The sequence below is a fragment of the Gigantopelta aegis genome, chromosome 7, assembly GCF_016097555.1.
Source record: "Gigantopelta aegis isolate Gae_Host chromosome 7, Gae_host_genome, whole genome shotgun sequence".
Taxonomy (NCBI): domain Eukaryota; kingdom Metazoa; phylum Mollusca; class Gastropoda; order Neomphalida; family Peltospiridae; genus Gigantopelta; species Gigantopelta aegis.
In genome coordinates this window covers 35,209,253-35,229,207 of record NC_054705.1, presented here as the reverse complement: position 1 = coordinate 35,229,207, position 19,955 = coordinate 35,209,253, and the positions used below count along the sequence as shown (strand labels likewise).

Here is a 19,955-nt window from a genome sequence, read left to right as displayed (position 1 = left end):
TTTAATTTTCCAGACATCTTTGCCCAGTTTTCATCAAACTCTTGTGTGTATGTTTGTACACACACGTACATACACACTCTTAAACTCACACACATTCACGCACTCACACACATTCACATATATATATATATATATATATACATACATAGGCCTACACAGTCATTCACACACACACACACACACACACACACACACACACACACACACACACACACACGCGGATGCCTCAATAGCTCAGAGCGCATCGTGGTTAGTCTTGCAATTTGCGGGCGATTCGGTGCCACACACACACACACACACACACACACACACACACACACGCGCGCGGATGCCTCAATAGCTCAGAGCGCATCGTGGTTAGTCTTGCAATTTGCGGGCGATTCGGTGCCACAGGTTCGAGTCCCAGAAACGGCATGGGACAATTTGTGATGCCAGAAAAGATTTAATTATCCCCTGCGCCAGTGCGTTAATATCTATGTATGTAACAGTCAACATACATATTAAATACTCTCACATACATACATACATACATACATACATACTCACATACATACACATATATACGTACATACACATATATACACACAAAAGGGCGGGACGTAGCCCAGTGATAAAGCGTTCGCTTGTTGCGCGGTCAGTCTAGGATCGATCGCCGTCAGTGGGAACATTGGGTTATTTCTCATTCCAGCCAGTGTACAACGACTGGTATACCACAGGTAGTGATATTTGCTATCCTGTAATAATAGAAATATGAAGCGGGTTTCCTTTCTAAGACAAAATATCAAAATTACCGAAGGCTTGACATCCAATAGCCGATGAAAAATAAATCAATATGATCTAGTGGTGTCGTTAAACGAAACAAACTTTTCTTCTTTTATTTATTTTATTACACCTCGACTTATAATCCCCCTCCCCAGATACTATTTGATTCGCCCCTGAAATATTACCAAAAACAAACATTACTCATATTCTAGGGCCAAGTATACACCGCTGTACGGAAAAACCTTTCTTTCGGACAGTGGGGGTCTAATCTTCGGAACAATAACGAAGACGCACGAAATGTGCCGAAGGTAAAATGGATACCTCTTCATTCACTGCCCTCTGGCGTACAACAAAAGGACGGCTTCGTTCGGTGCAGTAATTGATTTAACCAGTCTGTGTTTACACGCTTGTCTGATAAAACCGAGCTTGTTTGGTTGCGAGCTATTTCGTGCTTCTCTTTGTCTGAGCTTCGGTCGGGCGTTCGACAGACCGTGGCTAAATTTTCGCCCTTCTTCGGGAGTGATTTCTTTAAGTTGAGGTGAAAAATTCGCGAGTGGGTCAGAGAAGAAAAAAACGGAAAAGAAAGAAACACAGGTGTTCCTTCAGCTACCTGTGTACTACCTGTGTGTATGTGTGTGTCTAGCTTTTCCGTGATGTGTTCGCATCGATTCGTAGACAGTATCAGTCGAGAGCCGATGACTGTTGATGTCTAACGCTAGAAGATAACAACCGGAGAGTAGTTTTCGTGCTGTATTCATTATCGTTTTTTTAAAAAGGAGTATAACGTACATAGCTGGTCTCAACAACACAAAATGGTTGGCGTTTCGCCGCTTGGCTACCACAGCCTTTTCCTTCTCCTTTCTTTCATACTGACCCAGATTGTTTTAACCACCGCTAACACTGCTTTCTACGCGGACAACGGACTACAGCAGACGGTTTTAATACCCAAATTACCTGGGCGGGAGAAACGGGAAATGCAACAGGAGATATTAACCCTTTTGGGGCTACACCACCGACCCAAACCGAAGACTCAAGGCAAAGACGACTCTGCGCCCAAGTTCATGATAGACTTGTACCGGAAGTTACAGACGGACGCCGGGGAGCCGCTGATCGGGGACGACGACATCCACTTCCACAGCCGCAACGACACCACAGCCGCTGACGTCAACATGAACCTCTTCGACGGTTCTGACGTCATCATGAGTTTCGTCAATCATGGTGAGTAAAAGTAGACGACATTTTTTTTCTTCTTCTGAAGATCCATCCTGTGCATTTAGCTCTAGAATAGTATTTAGATGCTTGTTCCACGTTAGTGGCATCGTTGACAGAGTCGGGGTGGGAAAGAGTTCGACCCGTACCCCTCTATGTTAAAGGCTCTAGAGATTAACCCTATGTACCTAAAACTACCCTAACCATTGACTCGACGGAGATGCTGGGAAGTCGTGGAATTTATGGAATTTTCCCGACTTAAAAAGTTGTGTACAGTTATATTGAAAGCCGTGAAAAATGAATATTGATTGAAAATTACCGTAATGCTTTAGTCACATTTATAGTTTACAAAAAGAAACATAATAAGAATGGCAATTCACATCAAAACATTGAATATGATATTATGTCGATGATTGCAGAAAACTTAAAAAGTCCACAATAAGCAAATCCCAAGATTGAAATGGGGAAACGTTGAGCATTAATGATACGTTATTAAACGTCTATTCCTAACTGAATATGGACATTACTGACAGTTAAGATAATTGCATGTACGTTCGCCGAATGAAGGCACCGAGATGCTTTCAAAATGTTGGACAGAAATTGTTGACAACCTAAGTAATGAAATTCTTTAATATAATTTTTAAGGGGTAATGGAAAACATCTTTAAAATTATGGAAAGGTACATGCCATGGAGGTTTGTGTATGAATCCTGAAGTTATATATATATATATTATAACATCTCGTTTAAAATGCCTCAACACGTAAAGTTAGTACGATGAGCAGGTTTCGCGTAACTTGTGGTATTCTGTTTTAGCCATTTTCAGATATATATATATATATATATATATATATATATATATTAATTAAAACACAATGTTTATTAGACAAAATACTAAATGTTGTACTCACTTTGCACAAACTTAGCAATTGAATAATTTGGATATAGGCAGGGTGAGCTCTTAATACCTTAGTATTTTAAAGAAAAATTAGATTATCAGGGTTCCATACGGATCGTGGAAATCCTCAAATATCATTGAATTTACAAATTGTATGTCATGTTAAAGGTCTGGAGAGTCATTCAGTTCTAAGATGGGTCAATGGAAATTGTGATAAACAAAACCTGTTTGATAGTTTGTTCCCGCCCATTTAAAATCACACAAATACACTTAAAAGATTGACTATTCGCGTTAAAACATTATATGATATTGTTAGATTATGGAATAATGGAGAATGTCTTTTCATAGACTTTACATTAAACAAAGTATATGTTGCTCCGTCGCTTTAACAGTCGTTTCCTGACAAGCCTATACTACTGTTAAATAATTATAACTTACAGGTGTTATATCGGAGTTTTGAGTTGACATCTATGACACTGCCCTCAGGCTGTCTAGAGTTATATAGATAAAATGCTTATATCATGCATATGATACCTTATATCATGCATTAGAAACCGTGTATCATGCATAAGAAACCTTATATCATGCATGGGAATTTAAATGGAACATTTTCGTCGCAAAGAGACATCTCTCATAACGGCGAGAATCTTCAATTTAATTTTCTATGCATAATTATAAGCCTAACGGTTTCTTTGTCCATTCCTAAGTTAAAGTGAAAGGTTATGGATTTCGAGTTCTCTCGAACATCGATATTTAGCCAGGTAAATAAGAAAAACCTCATATCATGCATGGAAACTTAAATGGAAACTTTTCGTCGTTGAGAGACATCTCTCATAACGGCGAAAATCTTCAATTTAATTTTCTATGCATGATATTATAAGCCTAAAGATTTCTTTGTGAATGTTCCATTCCTTATTTAGGGTAAAACGTGAATTTCGACTTCTCTCGAATATCGATATTTAGCCAGGTGGATAATAAACCCGCGTACTAGTTGGTTAGAAATTGTTCTCGTAATCTTCACTCCCAAATCCTGAGGGCAAACAGTGAAACACATTGGCTGCTGTGATCCAATGAATTACGGATGTAACCGATAAAGATATGTTACGGACAGTTACATGGACTAGTTAATAACTGAAATACAGTCCTCGCAGCTACCACACCCTTAGGGTGATTTTTTTTCTTTCTGTTAATACTGTGTACAGTGTTTCTATTTAATCAAATAATCCCTGACACTTCAATGTCCTGAAGCAGTGATGTAGGAGATTTCATGACAACAGGATAGAAAGGAAGATAAAGTCGTAGGGAAGAAAAGGGGATGTGGAATGGTACTTACTTACCTACAGTGTTCTCGCTGCTCCATTTAAGTGGGGCGGCCCGCTCCGCTATTGCATTTTGCCGCCCTCCTTTCACGTTCTGCCGCCCTCCTTTGTTTTTCTGCGCCCCTCTTTATTTTCCCGCACCTATCTCCGCTATTTCCAAATGCACATTTTTTTTCTCCACACAAAAATAATAATCATTCTACACACTGGACATCAAAGGAAACAAGCCGCGTTGTGCATCGATGAAAAATACTCCACGACATGAATTCTGGAATTTTAATAAAATCCGCTAGCCATGGGATCAGAGATTTTCTAAATTTACTAATCACAATTAAAAATTCACTAGCCTCCACTTTACTTTCAGTTCATACAATTTTACTAATAGTAATAATGTCACTAACAGAGGGAAATAGAGCTTCGAAAACACTACAGTTTGGAGGGGGAGGGGTGGGCGTGTAAAGAGAGTTACCTTCCCTTTCGTTTACTCTTTATTTTCCAATATAATAAATATAGTTACATGTATTCATGTAACTGAAAAAAATGTGTTGAGTGCGTCGTTAAATAAAACACTTCTTTCTTTCTTTCTTTCATGTAACTGAACCTATCCCATCATACTTTTATTATGGTGAAAGATGTCGACTAATGGTCATAAATTTAAGCGTCATATTTTAGATAATCCAAAATGTGTTTGTGGGCATCATGTGGAAGATGCCGAACATTTCTCGTGTCATTGCCCTCTGTTCAGGGTCCATCGAAATACCCATTTACAGAAATATCTACATGTTAACTATAACATGTTATTATTTGGTGATCTACACTTAACTTATCAGGACAATATAGACATTTTAAAATCCGTTCATGACTTTATTGTAAGCACTAAACATTTTGAAACTTAATAGTACTGTTACATTTCTCTACCTGTATTATTTCTCTGTACGTACTTTTCCTTTCTGTGGCTCACTGTTATGTTAAGTGTCTACTATTATGTTTTATTATTGTTAGTTATTAATTGTACTTTGTCTGTCATCTTGTCAGTTTGTTTGTTAAAAAAGAAAATGTAGGGACAGGTCCTAATATAGGTTTGTAGCCTGTCAACCAATCCCACCAGTAAATGGAATAAAATATTGTTTAAACTAAAAAAAAAAAAAAAAAAAAAAAAAAAAAAAAATATATATATATATATATTTACAAAATAGACTTTAGCATTTGAAAAAATAAATTGACTGGCCGTTGGGCATGGCAATATTAGTTATTTACTAGCCCAACATTGAATATCACTAGCCATGGGAGTGTGGCGACTATAATCTAGAAGCCCTGTCTGGCATGGCTGTAAGAGTTATTTACTAGCCCAACATTGAATATCACTAGCCATGGGAGTGGGGCAACCATAATCTAGAAGCCCTGTCTGACATGGTAGTAGTAGTTATTTACTAGCCCAATATTGAATATCACTTGCCATGGGAGTGAGGCTACCATAATCTAGAAGCCCCGCCAGGCATGGCAATAGTAGTTATTTACTAGCCCAACACTGAATATCATTAGCCATGGGAGTGGGGCTACCATAATCTAGAAGCCCTGTCTGACATGGTAGTAGTAGTTATTTACTAGCCCAACACTGAATATCATTAGCCATGGGAGTGGGGCTACCATAATCTAGAAGCCCTGTCTGACATGGTAGTAGTAGTTATTTACTAGCCCAACATTGAATATCACTAGCCATGGGAGTGGGGCTACCATAATCTAGAAGCCCTGTTGGGCATGGCAATAGTAGTTATTTACTAGCCCAACACTGAATATCACTAGCCATGGGAGTGGGGCTACCATAATCTAGAAGCCCCGCCAGGCATGGCAGTAGTAGTTATTTACTAGCCCAACACTGAATATCACTTGCCATGGGAGTGGTGCGACCATAATCTAGAAGCCCTGTCTGACATGGCAATAATAGTTATTTACTAGCACAACATTGAATATTACTTGTCATGGGAGTGGGGCTACCATAATCTAAGTCCTGCTACGATACTCAATACATTAGATATACGGACACTAGAAGAAACTGGAAGGAGAGAGAGAGAGAGAGAGAGAGAGAGAGAGAGAGAGAGAGAGAGAGAGAGAGAGAGAGAGAGAGAGAGAGAGAGAGAGAGAGACTTATTTATTTATTCCGAAAAGGCAGCAAGGAATTTTTTATATGCACTTTACCACACAGACAGGACAGCACATGCCACAGTGTTCTCCAAACGCTGCAAACAGTCGCACACCAGTTCACTGACCTGCGACTCCAAACCAAATATTGGCGAAATCCTCGCCGCCATTGCGTGTTTGATGCCGTACGTTACTTCACATCACACCTCTTCCATCGAACACGTACGTAATGTCTGTTTGTTCGGCGGCGACAACGGTCTCCGATATATGCCCACCTGTTTGCTTGGAGGCGTTGGAAAGGACGTTTTTTATCTATTCAAATGGCTGCCCAATGCAGAAGGCTTTTTTCCCGTGTTGTTATTGGCAATTGGTGGGATGTTTCACAAAGGCAAGACTTGGGAAGCATCTCCAACGCATCCTTTGCAGTGCGGATGCATGTATTGGGATTTGGTTTTAGTTGTATTGCAATGTCCTTGGTGGTTGTTTAAGAACTCGGTGCAATTCCAATATTTGTGAACCCCTCATATGCAAGGACAGGCCATTGGGTAGTATGGGCAATCACGCCATCATGCCTTGTGTCGTTACTGTGTGTAGTAGCTAAATAGAGTACGATTTGGAAAATAGATGTTCAGTGAAACAAAAATAAAACAAACAAATACTGAAATGATTCGTTGATGATTACATACATGTATATAGGTTAATAGTTTGTTTAGGAATGAGATCTTGATTGAAAAAACACCAAGGTGTGGTGTGTTTATTTTTATTTTTTTAATTTTAAATTATTTTTATTATTTTATTTTATTTTTAAATTCGATTTGAAAAATATCTTCTTTCGGTTACAATTGCAACAATTTATGTCATTTGTTCGCATTCTTAATATATATCATATGACACTTCTGTAAGAAAATATTCAGTGAAAAACCGGCCCCTGCCTTTTATATACCCGTCGTTCCATGGTTCACTGGCTGGAACGAGAAATAGCCCAATGGGCCCACTCACGGGAATCGATCCCACACCGAACGCGCACCAAACAAGCGCTTTACCACTGGGCTACGTCTCGCCCCCTGTTTAAACTAAGAAGTTACGGCTGGAGACAATTATCATTCAAAATACACAATAATTATTCTCATAAGCAACTTTACCTTTCCATCTTAAAGCATGGTACAACTTTTGGAATTAGTGCCAGCTATGTCCACATTAGAACAACCAATATTGAATTAGATATTATAAGAACGAAAAAAAAAAAAAACGATTAGTTTAAATATGCAAAAAAAAAATGAAAGTTGGTCTATAACTACTACTGAGTTTCTAACTTCTGCTTCGAGATTAAAATGTCAAGCATACCACACACACACACACACACACACACCCCCCCCCCCCCCCCAATTCCACAAAGTGAAGTTCGAGCCTTAAGAAGGGCGCGTTTTTGTAATGTTTTTCAGTCAGGAGCAAATTTGCCCCGACTCTCCCAGTTAAAGGGGCATACTCTAGTTTTTAAATGCTGAATGGGTTTTTTCCACTATTAGAGCCGTTTATGATCACTGAAATCAAACATTACTTATATTTTATTGTTTAGATTATCCATTTGCGTAGAATCGAAGTGTTTCTGGTCATTCTGTTCTTTCTAATACCACAAAATGCATTTTTCATATTTTTTAAAACGCACGTGCGTGTGAGAAGTGGCGGTTATAGATTCGAGTTCTAGTCTATATATTTTTAGGATATTTACCGGTTTTGACGTAACAGACTCTTCTTTCACTCTGTTGTAACTTTATCCAAATGTGTTACAGGTTTGTAGATTAACTAAACTTAGTGTCCATTTTTACAAGTTAAAACTATGGTCTTCGCCTTTAAGAGTGAATGTGACACTGGATGGAATTGATAAATAGTTCTTAGTGCAACTACCTTAAGCGCTTCTTTATCCGATCTTTCTCGTTTGTTTTAGAAGCGACTAGCTCTATTTTAAATGTTCTGAAGTTGGCACAGCTTCAGCAACAATGAACGATCTAGACGTTTGCGAATTATTTGGATGACGCACACACGAATTGTTTGCATTTTGTCTTGTCAAATAATGATTGCCTAATATTGTAATAAACAAATATAAAATTACACATGCACGGTATATAATTAGGTATACCAAAGGCCAATGTGAGTGCTATCAAGTCTGCAGGAAAGTGCAGATAAAAGTGTTTTAATTGATACTCTGACCGAAACGTTTGGCGGCGGAATTCCTATTGCATTACAGGGTTCAGATTTAGCTCAGTCGTTAGAGCGCCCCATTTAGGTGCATAGGTCGTAAGGTCGAACCTCCTTGGCTGACCCCCCTTATTTTCCCCGTTCCAACCAATGCCCCCCCCCCCCCCCCCCTCTCCCGAACTGGTATATCAAGAGCAGTTTTATGTGCTGTCCTGTCTGAGAAAGTGCATATAAAATATTCCTCACTGTTAATAGAAAAATATAGCGGGTTTCCTCTGATGACTACGTGTCAGAATTACCAAATGTTTGACCTCCAATAGCTGATGATTAATAAATCAATGTGCTCTAGTTTAGCGTGCGCAAGTTCTGCTTATTGTGTTGTCATTGAAATTTTTAGAATTTTTCAATTTTCTATCGGATGTTCATTTGACCTTTCATTGACATCGAACTGCGTAGTTGGTTTTCCGTGCTGGCGTGTCGTTAAATATTCGTTCTAGGGGGCGGGACGTAGCCCAGTGGTAAAGCGCTCGCTTGATGCGCGGTCGGTTTGGGATCGACCCCCGTCGGTGGGTCCATTGGGCTATTTATCGGTCTAGCAAGTTAATCCCGACTGGTATATCAAAGGCCGTGGCATGTGCTATCGCGTCTGTTGGATGCTGCATATAAAAGACCCCTTGCTGTATTAGGACAAAAGAAGTAGGTTTCCTCTGATGACTACGAGTCAGAATTACTAAGGGACGAATTTACGAAGCCTGTTTTTCTCTTAAACGCAGGTGTTTAAAGGTACATTCCTGAGTTTGCTGCAATTTTTAAGATGTTATCGACTAACAGAGACTTTTTAACGATTGTAATTACATATCAAATATATTTTTCTGCACAATATATTAGTGGCTGTATATTAAACGTGTTTCTGATCGTTCTAATATTTGTACTAGGTTAAATTTTATTTTATTTCCTAAATTATTTGATGACAAAATAACCAGTTTGGGCTTCTTACAAATATTAAGACAACCAGAAACACATTCAATATACAGACAATGATAATCTAAACAAGAAAATATGTTTAATATGTAAGTTTAATCGTAGAAATATTTTATTAGTCGGAAACATCTTACAATGGAGCAAACTCAGGAATGTCCCTTTAAGCATTGTAAATGTACGTACGTGTAGTTAACACGCGTGCAAGACATAAATAGGCTTCGTGAGCTCGGCCCTAAATGTTTGACATCCAGTAGCCGATGACTAATTAATCAATGTGCTCCAGTGATCTCTGTATTTATTTAAATATTCGCTCGTTCATTCATCCATCCATTCATTCATTCATTCATTCATTCATTCATTCATTCATTCATTCATTCCTATAGCATTCCAATCGTTGCTCAAACATGTCGACTTAAAGCAGCATTCTTCCTGCCATCAAGCGAGTCTTTGTTGCGAAAAGGTTTTGACTCGCATTGCCCCTGTTAACATGGAGATTAATTATTTACCCTGTGTAAATTTGTCTCCGAGTTCAGTATTGAGTTAGCGCTGAAGAGTGTTTGTGTTGCCCTATGCTGTGGAAGAACGAGGGCTGACTTTACAAGGGGGTCTGTTAATCCCGCGAATCGGTAGTGTCAACAGCAGTTAATGCTTTCAGTTTGCGTTGGGACGGCGTGATTACATGTGAATTGTTCGCATGTGTTCTTGTTTTAAAAAAAACCCAACATCAATATCAAACAGTCAATGTGGGACAGCCGCCATTTATAGAATGAGCGCGCATTCGCATAGCAACCCTTGCAATTGCCCACGTCAATCAGCAATGCCGTAGACATTGCCCTGGGGATTTTAATTCTCCACGGCATTTTTGTTTGGACTATTTTTTTCTTAATGGCATGTTTTGGGGTTGTTGTTTTTTTTGCCGTGGACAGTTTCTTAATTGCATGGGTTGCGTAGCTAGAGAGGTGGAGTAGGGGTATAGAGGTCATGCCTCCTGTTCACAATTGTACCCCCCCCCCCCCCCGCACCTTACATATTGGCCTTAATATTATTATCCCATTAGGACTTACTAGGGTAGGGGTTATGTTTGGGTTGGCATGCTCCAGTATACATGCCATATTGCTTTCGGGAAATCAACTTAACTTAGAATCTGTTGTTTTAATTAAATAAGTATGTCCACCCCCACCCTTCCTTAAAGTTTAATCTGCCGACTTAAGTCTTAAGTGACATCATCAGTCCCACGTCAGTGGGTGTGCGGATACAGTAGCAGCTACTAAACGTTAACTTGGGGTGGATATTAGGTGTTTGTACAGCATCTGTTGGACATAATTTCTTTGACGTTCTTAGACAATTCTCTGATGGAAGCATGCACACACACACACACACACACACACACACACACACACACACCACTCGCTTTTATGCTTTGGATTTTCCTCATGCCAGGGTTGATGTGCCTTATACTGATTTTAAACATAGTATCAACCAATTTGTGTTTTTTGCTTCGCAAGATGATTGGGACTGTGCGGTCGTGAACAAGCTTCATTCTGTCAAGCCAGTCCTGGGAAAGTGGAAGTCCTGCTACAGGCGGTGCAGGAAGGTTGAAATAGTATTGGGTCGTGCTTGCATCGGTCATACATTCTTGACCCATTCATTTATTCTGAAGAAGGATCTTCCACCTCGGTGTGAGCACTGTCAGTGTACTCTGACGATACGGCACATTTTAGTGGAGTGTAAACATCTGAGAGATATATGATGGGGTGTCGTTAAACATTCATTCACCCCCTCCCCCCCCCCCCCCCCCACACACACACACACACATACATACATCTTGGACATGCCGAGTGTATCAAATCGCCGATTTCACATACAATATGGAACACGGAACACAGGTGGAAATAACAGTCGCAGGTCTTTAATGTTAGCCGCATGTTAGCTGGTGGTGGGGGTCAGCTGGTGGTGGGGGTCAGCTCTTGAACACCATCTGTTGGACAGCCCCTAAAAATCACAGCTTAGAATACGACATTGACGACAGGTATAATATTATATATCGGACAAACAATTATGTTTAGCGTCACCTGTCGGGTTCTGTGCTATGTCGCTAAAATCAATTTATACATGACTTGTGCCCAACGACTGGTATATCAAAGAAAACCGTGGTGTGTGATGGCCTGCCTGTTGGGAAGTGCATATACAAGATCCTTTGCTGCTTATGAAGAAAGTTAAATAAAAAATTTATCTTGTTTAACGACACCACTAGAGCACATTTGTTTATTAATCATCGGCTATTAGATGTCAAACATATGGTAATTTTGACACAGTCATAGAGAGGAAACCCGCTATATTTTTTCCATTAGTAGCAAGGGATCTTTTATATGTATCATCCCACAGACAGGATAGCACATACCACGGTTTTTGATACACCAGTCGTGGTGCACTGGCTGGAACGAGAAATAGCCCAATGGGCCCACCGACGGGGATCGATCCAAGACCGACAGCGCATCAGGCGTGCGCTTTACCGCTGGGATACGTTCCGCCCCTGCTTATGAAGAAATGTAGCAGACTATTATGTCAAAATTACCAAATGTTTGACATCCATTAGCCGATGATTACTAAATCAATATGTTGTAGTGGTGTCGTTAAACAAAAGAAAACAAAACTTCAAACTTCCATTCAACCTCTGTTAACCCCACCATTACCTGTTACGTCGCCGTGCCCCAGAAACAAGTTACAAGTATCGAGACGCTCTGCATATTTTTGTTTTCGGTAATATCAACACGGTTCGAAGGCAGAATAAATAACTCGACGGCGCGGAATTTGTTTCGCTGTCAGTTAATGGTGCGTGATTCGACCGAGCGTTTCGCGGTGCAGGTTGCCATGCCGGTCACGTGCTTGGTTGCCATATGTTCTCCTTCCCCTCTTACTCCCACTGTTTTCAAATACGTCGGATATGGCGCTCAATGCCCTGACAAATGTTTAGCAAATGTTTTTCATAACAGGGCCCGGTTGCATAAATCATGTGCATTCGGTGCAGTTTGGTGGCCATAATGTATTGTAACTGTCAGACCTTGATGTGAAAACAAAGTGAGGGGGCTTGATTGGTGACTGCCCCAACTTAAATTATGAGGAGCTATTTACGATTTTACCATATTGATATATAAATTAACACGCTACTCTCTTTTAACTGAAGAAAGAAAGAGAGAAATGTTTTCTTTACGCACGCACTCAACATTTTATTTACGGTTATATGGCGTCAGACATGGTTTACAATGGCGTAGCCAGCATGAGGCAGATGAAGGGCTTGCCTCGTTTGGAGTTTCACCAGTTTATTTAATTTTATTTTTCCCATGACACTGATATTTATTTTACAGGTCTGGGTTTGCCTCGGCGTTTTTTCCTCTCTCTGGCTACGCCTCAGGTTAAGGACCACACAGATATTGAGAGAGGAAACCCGCTGTCGACCACTTTATGGGCTACTCTTTTTCGATTAGTAGCAAGGGATCTTTTATATGTACCATCCCATAGACAGAATAGCACATACCACGGCCTCTGATGTACCAGTCGTGGTGCACTGGCTGTAACGTGAAATAGCCCAATGGGTCCACCGACGGTGACCGATCCCAGACCAACTGCGCATCGAACGAGCGCTGTACCACTAGGCTATGTCCCGCCCCCTCTTTGAACTAGTCTCAGGGGAGTGATGGGGAGCGAGAGCGATCGCACCCCTTAACCTGGGAGGTCTCTTGTGGTAAAATGGTCGCCTTAGGCTCGGTGGATCACAGGATCGATCTTCACGATGCACTTAACGCACTAATCTAGATTCACTACCAATATAGTAAAGACCATGGTATGTACTGACTTGTTGGTGAAAACGTTAATAATAGTTATACAGACTTGACTACATGGGCCGTACGAAGCGGGTGGGGGTTGGCAAAGGAGCACGGGCTGTTAGCAGCAAGGGTTCTTTTGTAAACACTTTCCCACTGACAGGACAGCACTACACTGATAGTAGCAAGTCGCTGTGATCCTGCCACCGTAGTAATAAAGATAGTTTGTTTTGTTTAACAACATTAATCTATATCCTCAAATAGCAGCTAGAAATAAACTCCGTGTCGGTTATTTTACAGAGGCGATTGGATGAAAAGTTTGTTTTGTTTAACGACACCACTAGAGCACATTGGTCAATTAATCATCGGCTATTGGATGTCAAACATTTGGTAATTTTGACATACAGTCTAAGAGGACACCCGCTACATTTTTCTATTAGTGGTAAATCATTTTTTTTATATATACCATCCCACAAACATGATAGCACATACCACGGGCTTTGGTATACAAGTTATGGATGGGGTGGAAAATAGGCACACCGGGGATCGATCTTAGACCGACCTTGCATCAGGCGAGCTATAATTATTATGTTCATGATGATGATGGTGATGGTGATGGTGGTGATGATGTTGATGTTGATGATGATGATGATGATGATGATGATGATGATGATGATGATGATGATGATGATGATGATGGTGATGATGTGATGATATTAAAGATAATGATGATGGTATACGAGTCGCTTTCATCCAATCGCCCCATTGGGCTATTTCTCGTTTCAGCCAGTGCAACACTGACTGGTATATCAAAGGCCGTGGTATGTGCTATGCTGCATGTGGGATGGTGCATATAAAAGATGCCTTGCTGCATTAGGAAAAATGTAGCGGGTTTCCTCTGATGACTAGTCAGAATTATCAAATGTTTGATATCTAATAGCCGATGATTAATTATTCAATGTGCTCTAGTGGTGTCGTTAAACAAAACAAACTTTTCATCCAATCGCCTCTGTAACATAACCGACACGGAGTTTATTTCTAGCTGCTATTCGAGGATATAGATGAGTGTTTGACGGGTTTCCTTGAAAACAGTCTTAATAGCTGGTAAGTACACTTGAGTCTTTGTGTTCGACTATATAACACACCTGCACCGACAAGGACAGGTGTGCTCACATTGTTATCACGTCGCAGGGGGTCGGTCGCTGTTTCCAGGTATTTGCGCAGTTGACGGTGCTTTGCTGGTTGCGTATGTAAAATATAATAGGTTACACACTACGGTTTAATTCTAGGATTCTGGTAAAATAATGATACAATCTTTCATAGTGTTCTGGAATGAAGGGTGGGATGTGCATTGACACGCCAGCTCTCAAAATAATGTCTCCTCCAAGTTAAAGGGCGGACCCAGAAAATATTCCAGAGAGAGGACCAATGGCAAAAAGGCACTTCAGTGAAAATTGTAAATGCATTGTTTAAAAGAAGGGGCACATTATTAGTGGGTTCAGGTCCCCTGGTCTCCTCACTGTGGCTTGCATCCACCCTTTCAGTTGAAATCAGATTAATATATAATTGCCCCCCCCCCCCCCCCCCCCACCCCCAGTTGCTGTTGTCTTCTGATGGGTATGTAATTGTTACGCGTTCATGGGGTTAGAGTACGAACGTCTTTAAATGTGTTATTTCTGATTGAGAATTACATTCACATGAACGGAAATACATGTTTACTGATACCCTGTCATATTTTACATTTTGGTAACTACTGTGACACTTAGGGGGGAGAGAGAGAGAGAGAGAGAGAGAGAGAGAGAGAGAGAGAGAGAGAGAGAGGGAGAGAGGGAGGAGAGGGAGGGAGGGAGAGACAGGGAGGGAGGGACAGAGGCGATGTCAGAGATATAGGCATGGCAAATCGGTTCGGTTAGGTTACAATCTGACAATTCTCTGTGTCGATATTCCACTAAAATAAATAAAAATGTTCGTACATTTATTTAGTCCGTGGACGAAATATACCATAAATAACTAATACAATTTTTTTTTTATAGTCGACGAAACGTCTACATCCCGACAGAGAGATGGGATGTTATACTACAATAATTGTGATACACAGTACAGTACATACCACGGAATTTGATATACCAGCCATGTAACACACGTTGGGATGGACAACAATCAGTATTGCCACTGATGGAAATCCATCGCGTAACTAAGCAACATAAAATATTTCAGAAGTCATGGCTAGTCAGTCTGGTTTGTTTAACGAAACCACTAGAGCACATGTATTTATTAATCTATTACTGGATGTCAAACAGTCTTCAGAGGAAACTTGCTACAAGAGATCTTTTATATGTACTTCCCCCATAGACAAGACAGCACATATCATGTGATTTAATATGTATATACAGTGAAACTCCTCTCAACCGGACACCCTCGTACCAAGTAAAATGTCCGGTTTTAAGAGGTATCCAGTTTATAGAGGTTTTCTTCTGCACCAATATATAAAAGGAAGCCGTAAAAATTTCCGGTTTTGAGGGAATTCCGGTTTACAGAGGGTCTGGTTTTGAGGGAATTCCGGTTTACAGAGGGTCCGGTTTTGAGAGGTTTCACTATACTGATCGTGGGGAAAGTGGTTGGCATTGGGGAAAATCCAATAATAATATGACAGTGGGTCCACCGAGGGTGTTCGACCCCACGAACCAAGCACCACAGGACCGGCCTCGGTGGCGTCTTGGTTAGGCCATCGGTCTACAGGCTGGTAGGTACTGGGTTCGGATCCCAGTCGAGGCATGGGATTTTAAATCCAGATACCGACTCCAAACCCTGAGTGAGTGCTCCGCAAGGCTCAATGGGTAGGTGTAAACCACTTGTACCGACCAGTGATCCATAACTGGTTCAACAAAGGCCATGGTTTGTGCTATCCTGCCTGTGGGAAGCGCAAATAAAAGATCCCTTGCTGCCTGTCGTAAAAGAGTAGCATATGTGGCGACAGCGGGTTGCCTCTAAAAAACAGTGTCAGAATGACTATACGTTTCACGTCCAATAGCCGATGATAAGATAAAAAAAAAATCAATGTGCTTTTGTGGCGTCGTTAAATAAAATAAACTCTTTTTTCACTAACGACTACGGTGGACCTTTAAATGCCTTTGTTTTATTATTCTTCAGTACATAAGGTTAGGTCAGGTCAGAGAGTTTAACGTGCAGATTCAGAGCAAGCTGTTATAGCGCGTGCATGTGTCGGCCTCAGACGGCTCCTCCGTCCAGGACAGGAAAGGGTGGGGTAGGTGAAGGGGGAACCGCATGCACTGGCAGGTGCAAGGGAGCACCTGCAGTCCGACCATGAGCATTCATTATTAATTTCAAGCACGCTGTCCTGGGCACACACCTCAGCTATCTGGGCTGTCTGTCCAGGACAGTGGGTTAGTTGTTAGTTGGTTAGTGAGAGAGACGAGGGTGTAGTGGCCTTACACCTACCCATTGAGCCCTTTAGAACTCGCTCTGGGTTGTAGCCGGTACCGGGCTGCGAACCCTGTACCTACAAGCCTGTAGTCCGATGGCTTAACCACTACGCCACCGAGGCCGGTAGCAGTACCTACCACAACCTTTGTATTTATATACGTAGCTGCGTCAGATGTGTGCCTTTAAAGTTTCTATAGCATCCCGTTGCTATGACCACTGATCTCTTCTCTCAGACAGGCCCAGGTAGCTGAGAATCCTCTAGAGATCACTATCTTTCTTCATCTTTTCAAAGAGCGCAGAGGCGGATCCAGCATTTTGTTAAGGGGTGGTGGTCACAAAATTATTTTTTTTTAAAAGGAGGTCAGTTTGAGTGGGGTTTTTTTAAACGGCACCACTGCAGCACACTGAATCATCGACTATTAAATGTCAAACATATGGTAATATTGACATTTAGTCTTAGAGAGGAAACCTGCTACATTGTTTCATTAGTAGCAAGGGATCTTTTATATCCACCATCTCACAGACAGGATAGTACATACCATGGCCTTTGATATACCAGTCGTAGTGCACTGGCTGGAGCGAGAAATAGCCCAATGGGCCAACCGACGGGGATCGATCCGAGACCGACCGCGATCAAGCGAGCGCTTTACCACTACTACGTCCCACCCTAAGCTGTCAAAGGGAGTGAGATCTTTAATTAAATGGGGGGGGGGGGGGGGCATGCTCCCCGAAATATAATAATATAATAAAATAAAGATGCTCTGAGACGCGTTTCCTGGACAAATTAGTATTGTGTATTGTGAGTCATATATTAGAAAAACAACAACACGCAAACAAACAAAACAACTAACGGTCAATTCATACATTGATTGCCGACCTCAAGCGCAACTGAAATTTAATTTTCTATTAGGTAAACTGAAAAGCGTTAAACGAACGCGCTCTAAAATGTATTTATGAACTAAAATCGGGACGTAGCCCAGTGGTAAAGCGCCGTGGTATGTGCTATCCTGTCTGTGGGATGGTGCATATAAAAGATCCCTTGCTGCTAATCGAAAAGTGGCGACAGCGGGTTTCCTCTCTCAATATCTGTGTGGTCCTTAACCATATGTCTGACGCCATATAACCGTAAATAAAATGTGTTGAGTGCGTCGTTAAATAAAACATTTCCTTCCTTCCTTCCTTCCTTCCTTCCTACTGAATTGACTGGGAAATGAGGATTACGTTGAACAGAAGTAGGACTGGGCGGGTCAACTACTCGCAATAGATTTACAATTACTGTTATATGGTAGAAGCACATTAAGCGATGCCAATAATAAAGAAATATTTACTTATGTTGAAATATATATTAAAAAACCCCTCATCGTTTTGATTAATAAAGTATTATTTAAATTACCATAAGGATTATTTGTAAATGTGATAGCAAATTTAACTGCACGTGATGTACTATTTGTGTAATCTTTTGTATCATTTTTTTTTCTTTCCTTCACATTCTTTTGTATATAATATATTTCCTTACACTGGTTATCCTTGAATGTATACATGTACTTTATATTTACAGCTATGTAATATAGGTCGCCAAGTATATCGTATGAATATAGAAGAGGGAGGGCCTTGTAAGTTGTAAAACTTGTGCCCAATTCTCTTGTTCTTTGTACAATAAAATATGTTTGCAATCAAACTACTCGCCGACAAGAGTCGGCGGTGAAGTATAAATCTAGCTTTAGTCATTAAAAAGGGAATCTCAAACGGACAACAGTGGGGATGATGAAACAAACCCCTGTGAGCCCCTCTGGATCCGCCAATGAAGCGCTCTTGAAATACGATCTGTCAGAATGTCCGCCCATGAGCGATTTACTCCCCCACCCCGGCTTATCGTCTGGATCAGCCCAGTAGTTGGTGTTTGCGTATTGTACGCGGTAAGACAACCTGATACCCTGTTAGATCGCAATCGTGTACCTCTGCCGAGATGTCACAGGTCAGTGAAATACACTGAGGAGACACGCGTGCCAGAGTTTGCTAAAGGGGGGTCATAAAAATGTAACGAGGATAAAAATACCCTCTACCATGCCTTCCACTTCCGTCCCCCCACCTCTATCTCTCTACTTCACAATATATGTGTGTGTGTGTGTGTGTGTGTGTGGTTTCTTTCTCTCTCTCTCTCTCTCTCTCTCTCTCTCTCTCTCTCTCTCTCTCTCTCTCTCTCTCTCTCTCTCTCTCTCTCTCTCTCTTCTCTTTCTCTGGGTAGGTGTAAACCATTTGCACCGACCAGTGATCCATAACCGGTTTAACAAAGGCCATGGTTTGTGCTATCCTGCCAGTGGGAAGCGCAAATAAAAGATCCCTTGTTGCTAATGGGAAAGAGTAGCCCATGTAGTGGCGGCAGCGGGTTTCCTCTCAAAATCTGTGTGATCCTTAACCATATGTCTGACGCCATATAACTGTTAATTAATGTGTTGAGTGCGTCGTTAAATAAAACATTTCTTTCACTTAATAAAACTTCTCAACTGAAATTTGTCTGGTATTCAGAGAAAGAAAAACATGTTTTATTTAATAACGCACATAAAAGTCAAGGACCACACAGCGGGTTTCCTCTAAAAACAGTGTCAGAATGACCACCGCTGATAAGATAAAAAATCAATGTGCTCTAGTGGCGTCGTTAAATAAAACAAACTTCTTATCAATCTCTCTCTCTCTCTCTCTCTCTCTCTCTCTCTCTCTCTCTCTCTCTCTCTCTCTCTCTCTCTCTCTCTCTCTCTCTCTCTCTCTCTCACAATCTGTCTATCAATCTCTTTCTCTGTCTCTCTCTCCTCGTCAACTTCTCTCTCCCCTCTCTCTTGCGTCCACACACACACACACTTACTTCCAAGATCCATCTATCTATCTCTTTGCCATGTTTCGCTGTAATAATATAAGATTGATATAATATACTGATGGGTGGGGTTAGATGCTGTTTTATTGGAAGAGGAGAAATCCATTGTCTCCTTACATTTGTACTTGGCTTCAGTCATTGTCATTGTCTGTTCACTGTAGATACAAGACTCGCTGATGTTTGAAGATTCACTGTAAAAAAAGACGTATATTTGACAGTTATGTCGATTTGATGTTTGCCATCTGTTGTCCTTCTTCCACGTGTCTGCACCTAATTACGTTGTGTTAAACTTAACGAGACGACTAGTTTGGTGCTAAAT

The 19,955-nt window shown here is 40.9% G+C and overlaps 1 protein-coding gene across 3 annotated transcripts in view; it reads left to right on the top strand.

The window, feature by feature from the left end:
- Positions 1 to 1,083: 1,083 nt before the first annotated feature.
- LOC121377075 (bone morphogenetic protein 7-like) overlaps positions 1,084 to 19,955 on the top strand; it is a 44,279-nt gene continuing 25,407 nt past the window's right edge. For all 3 annotated transcript variants that reach the window (XM_041504940.1, XM_041504939.1, XM_041504937.1), the window contains exon 1: positions 1,084 to 1,980. In XM_041504940.1, the coding sequence (XP_041360874.1) occupies positions 1,575 to 1,980 (406 nt within the window). In that variant the 5' untranslated portion in view covers positions 1,084 to 1,574. The remainder of the gene's footprint in view (positions 1,981 to 19,955) is intronic.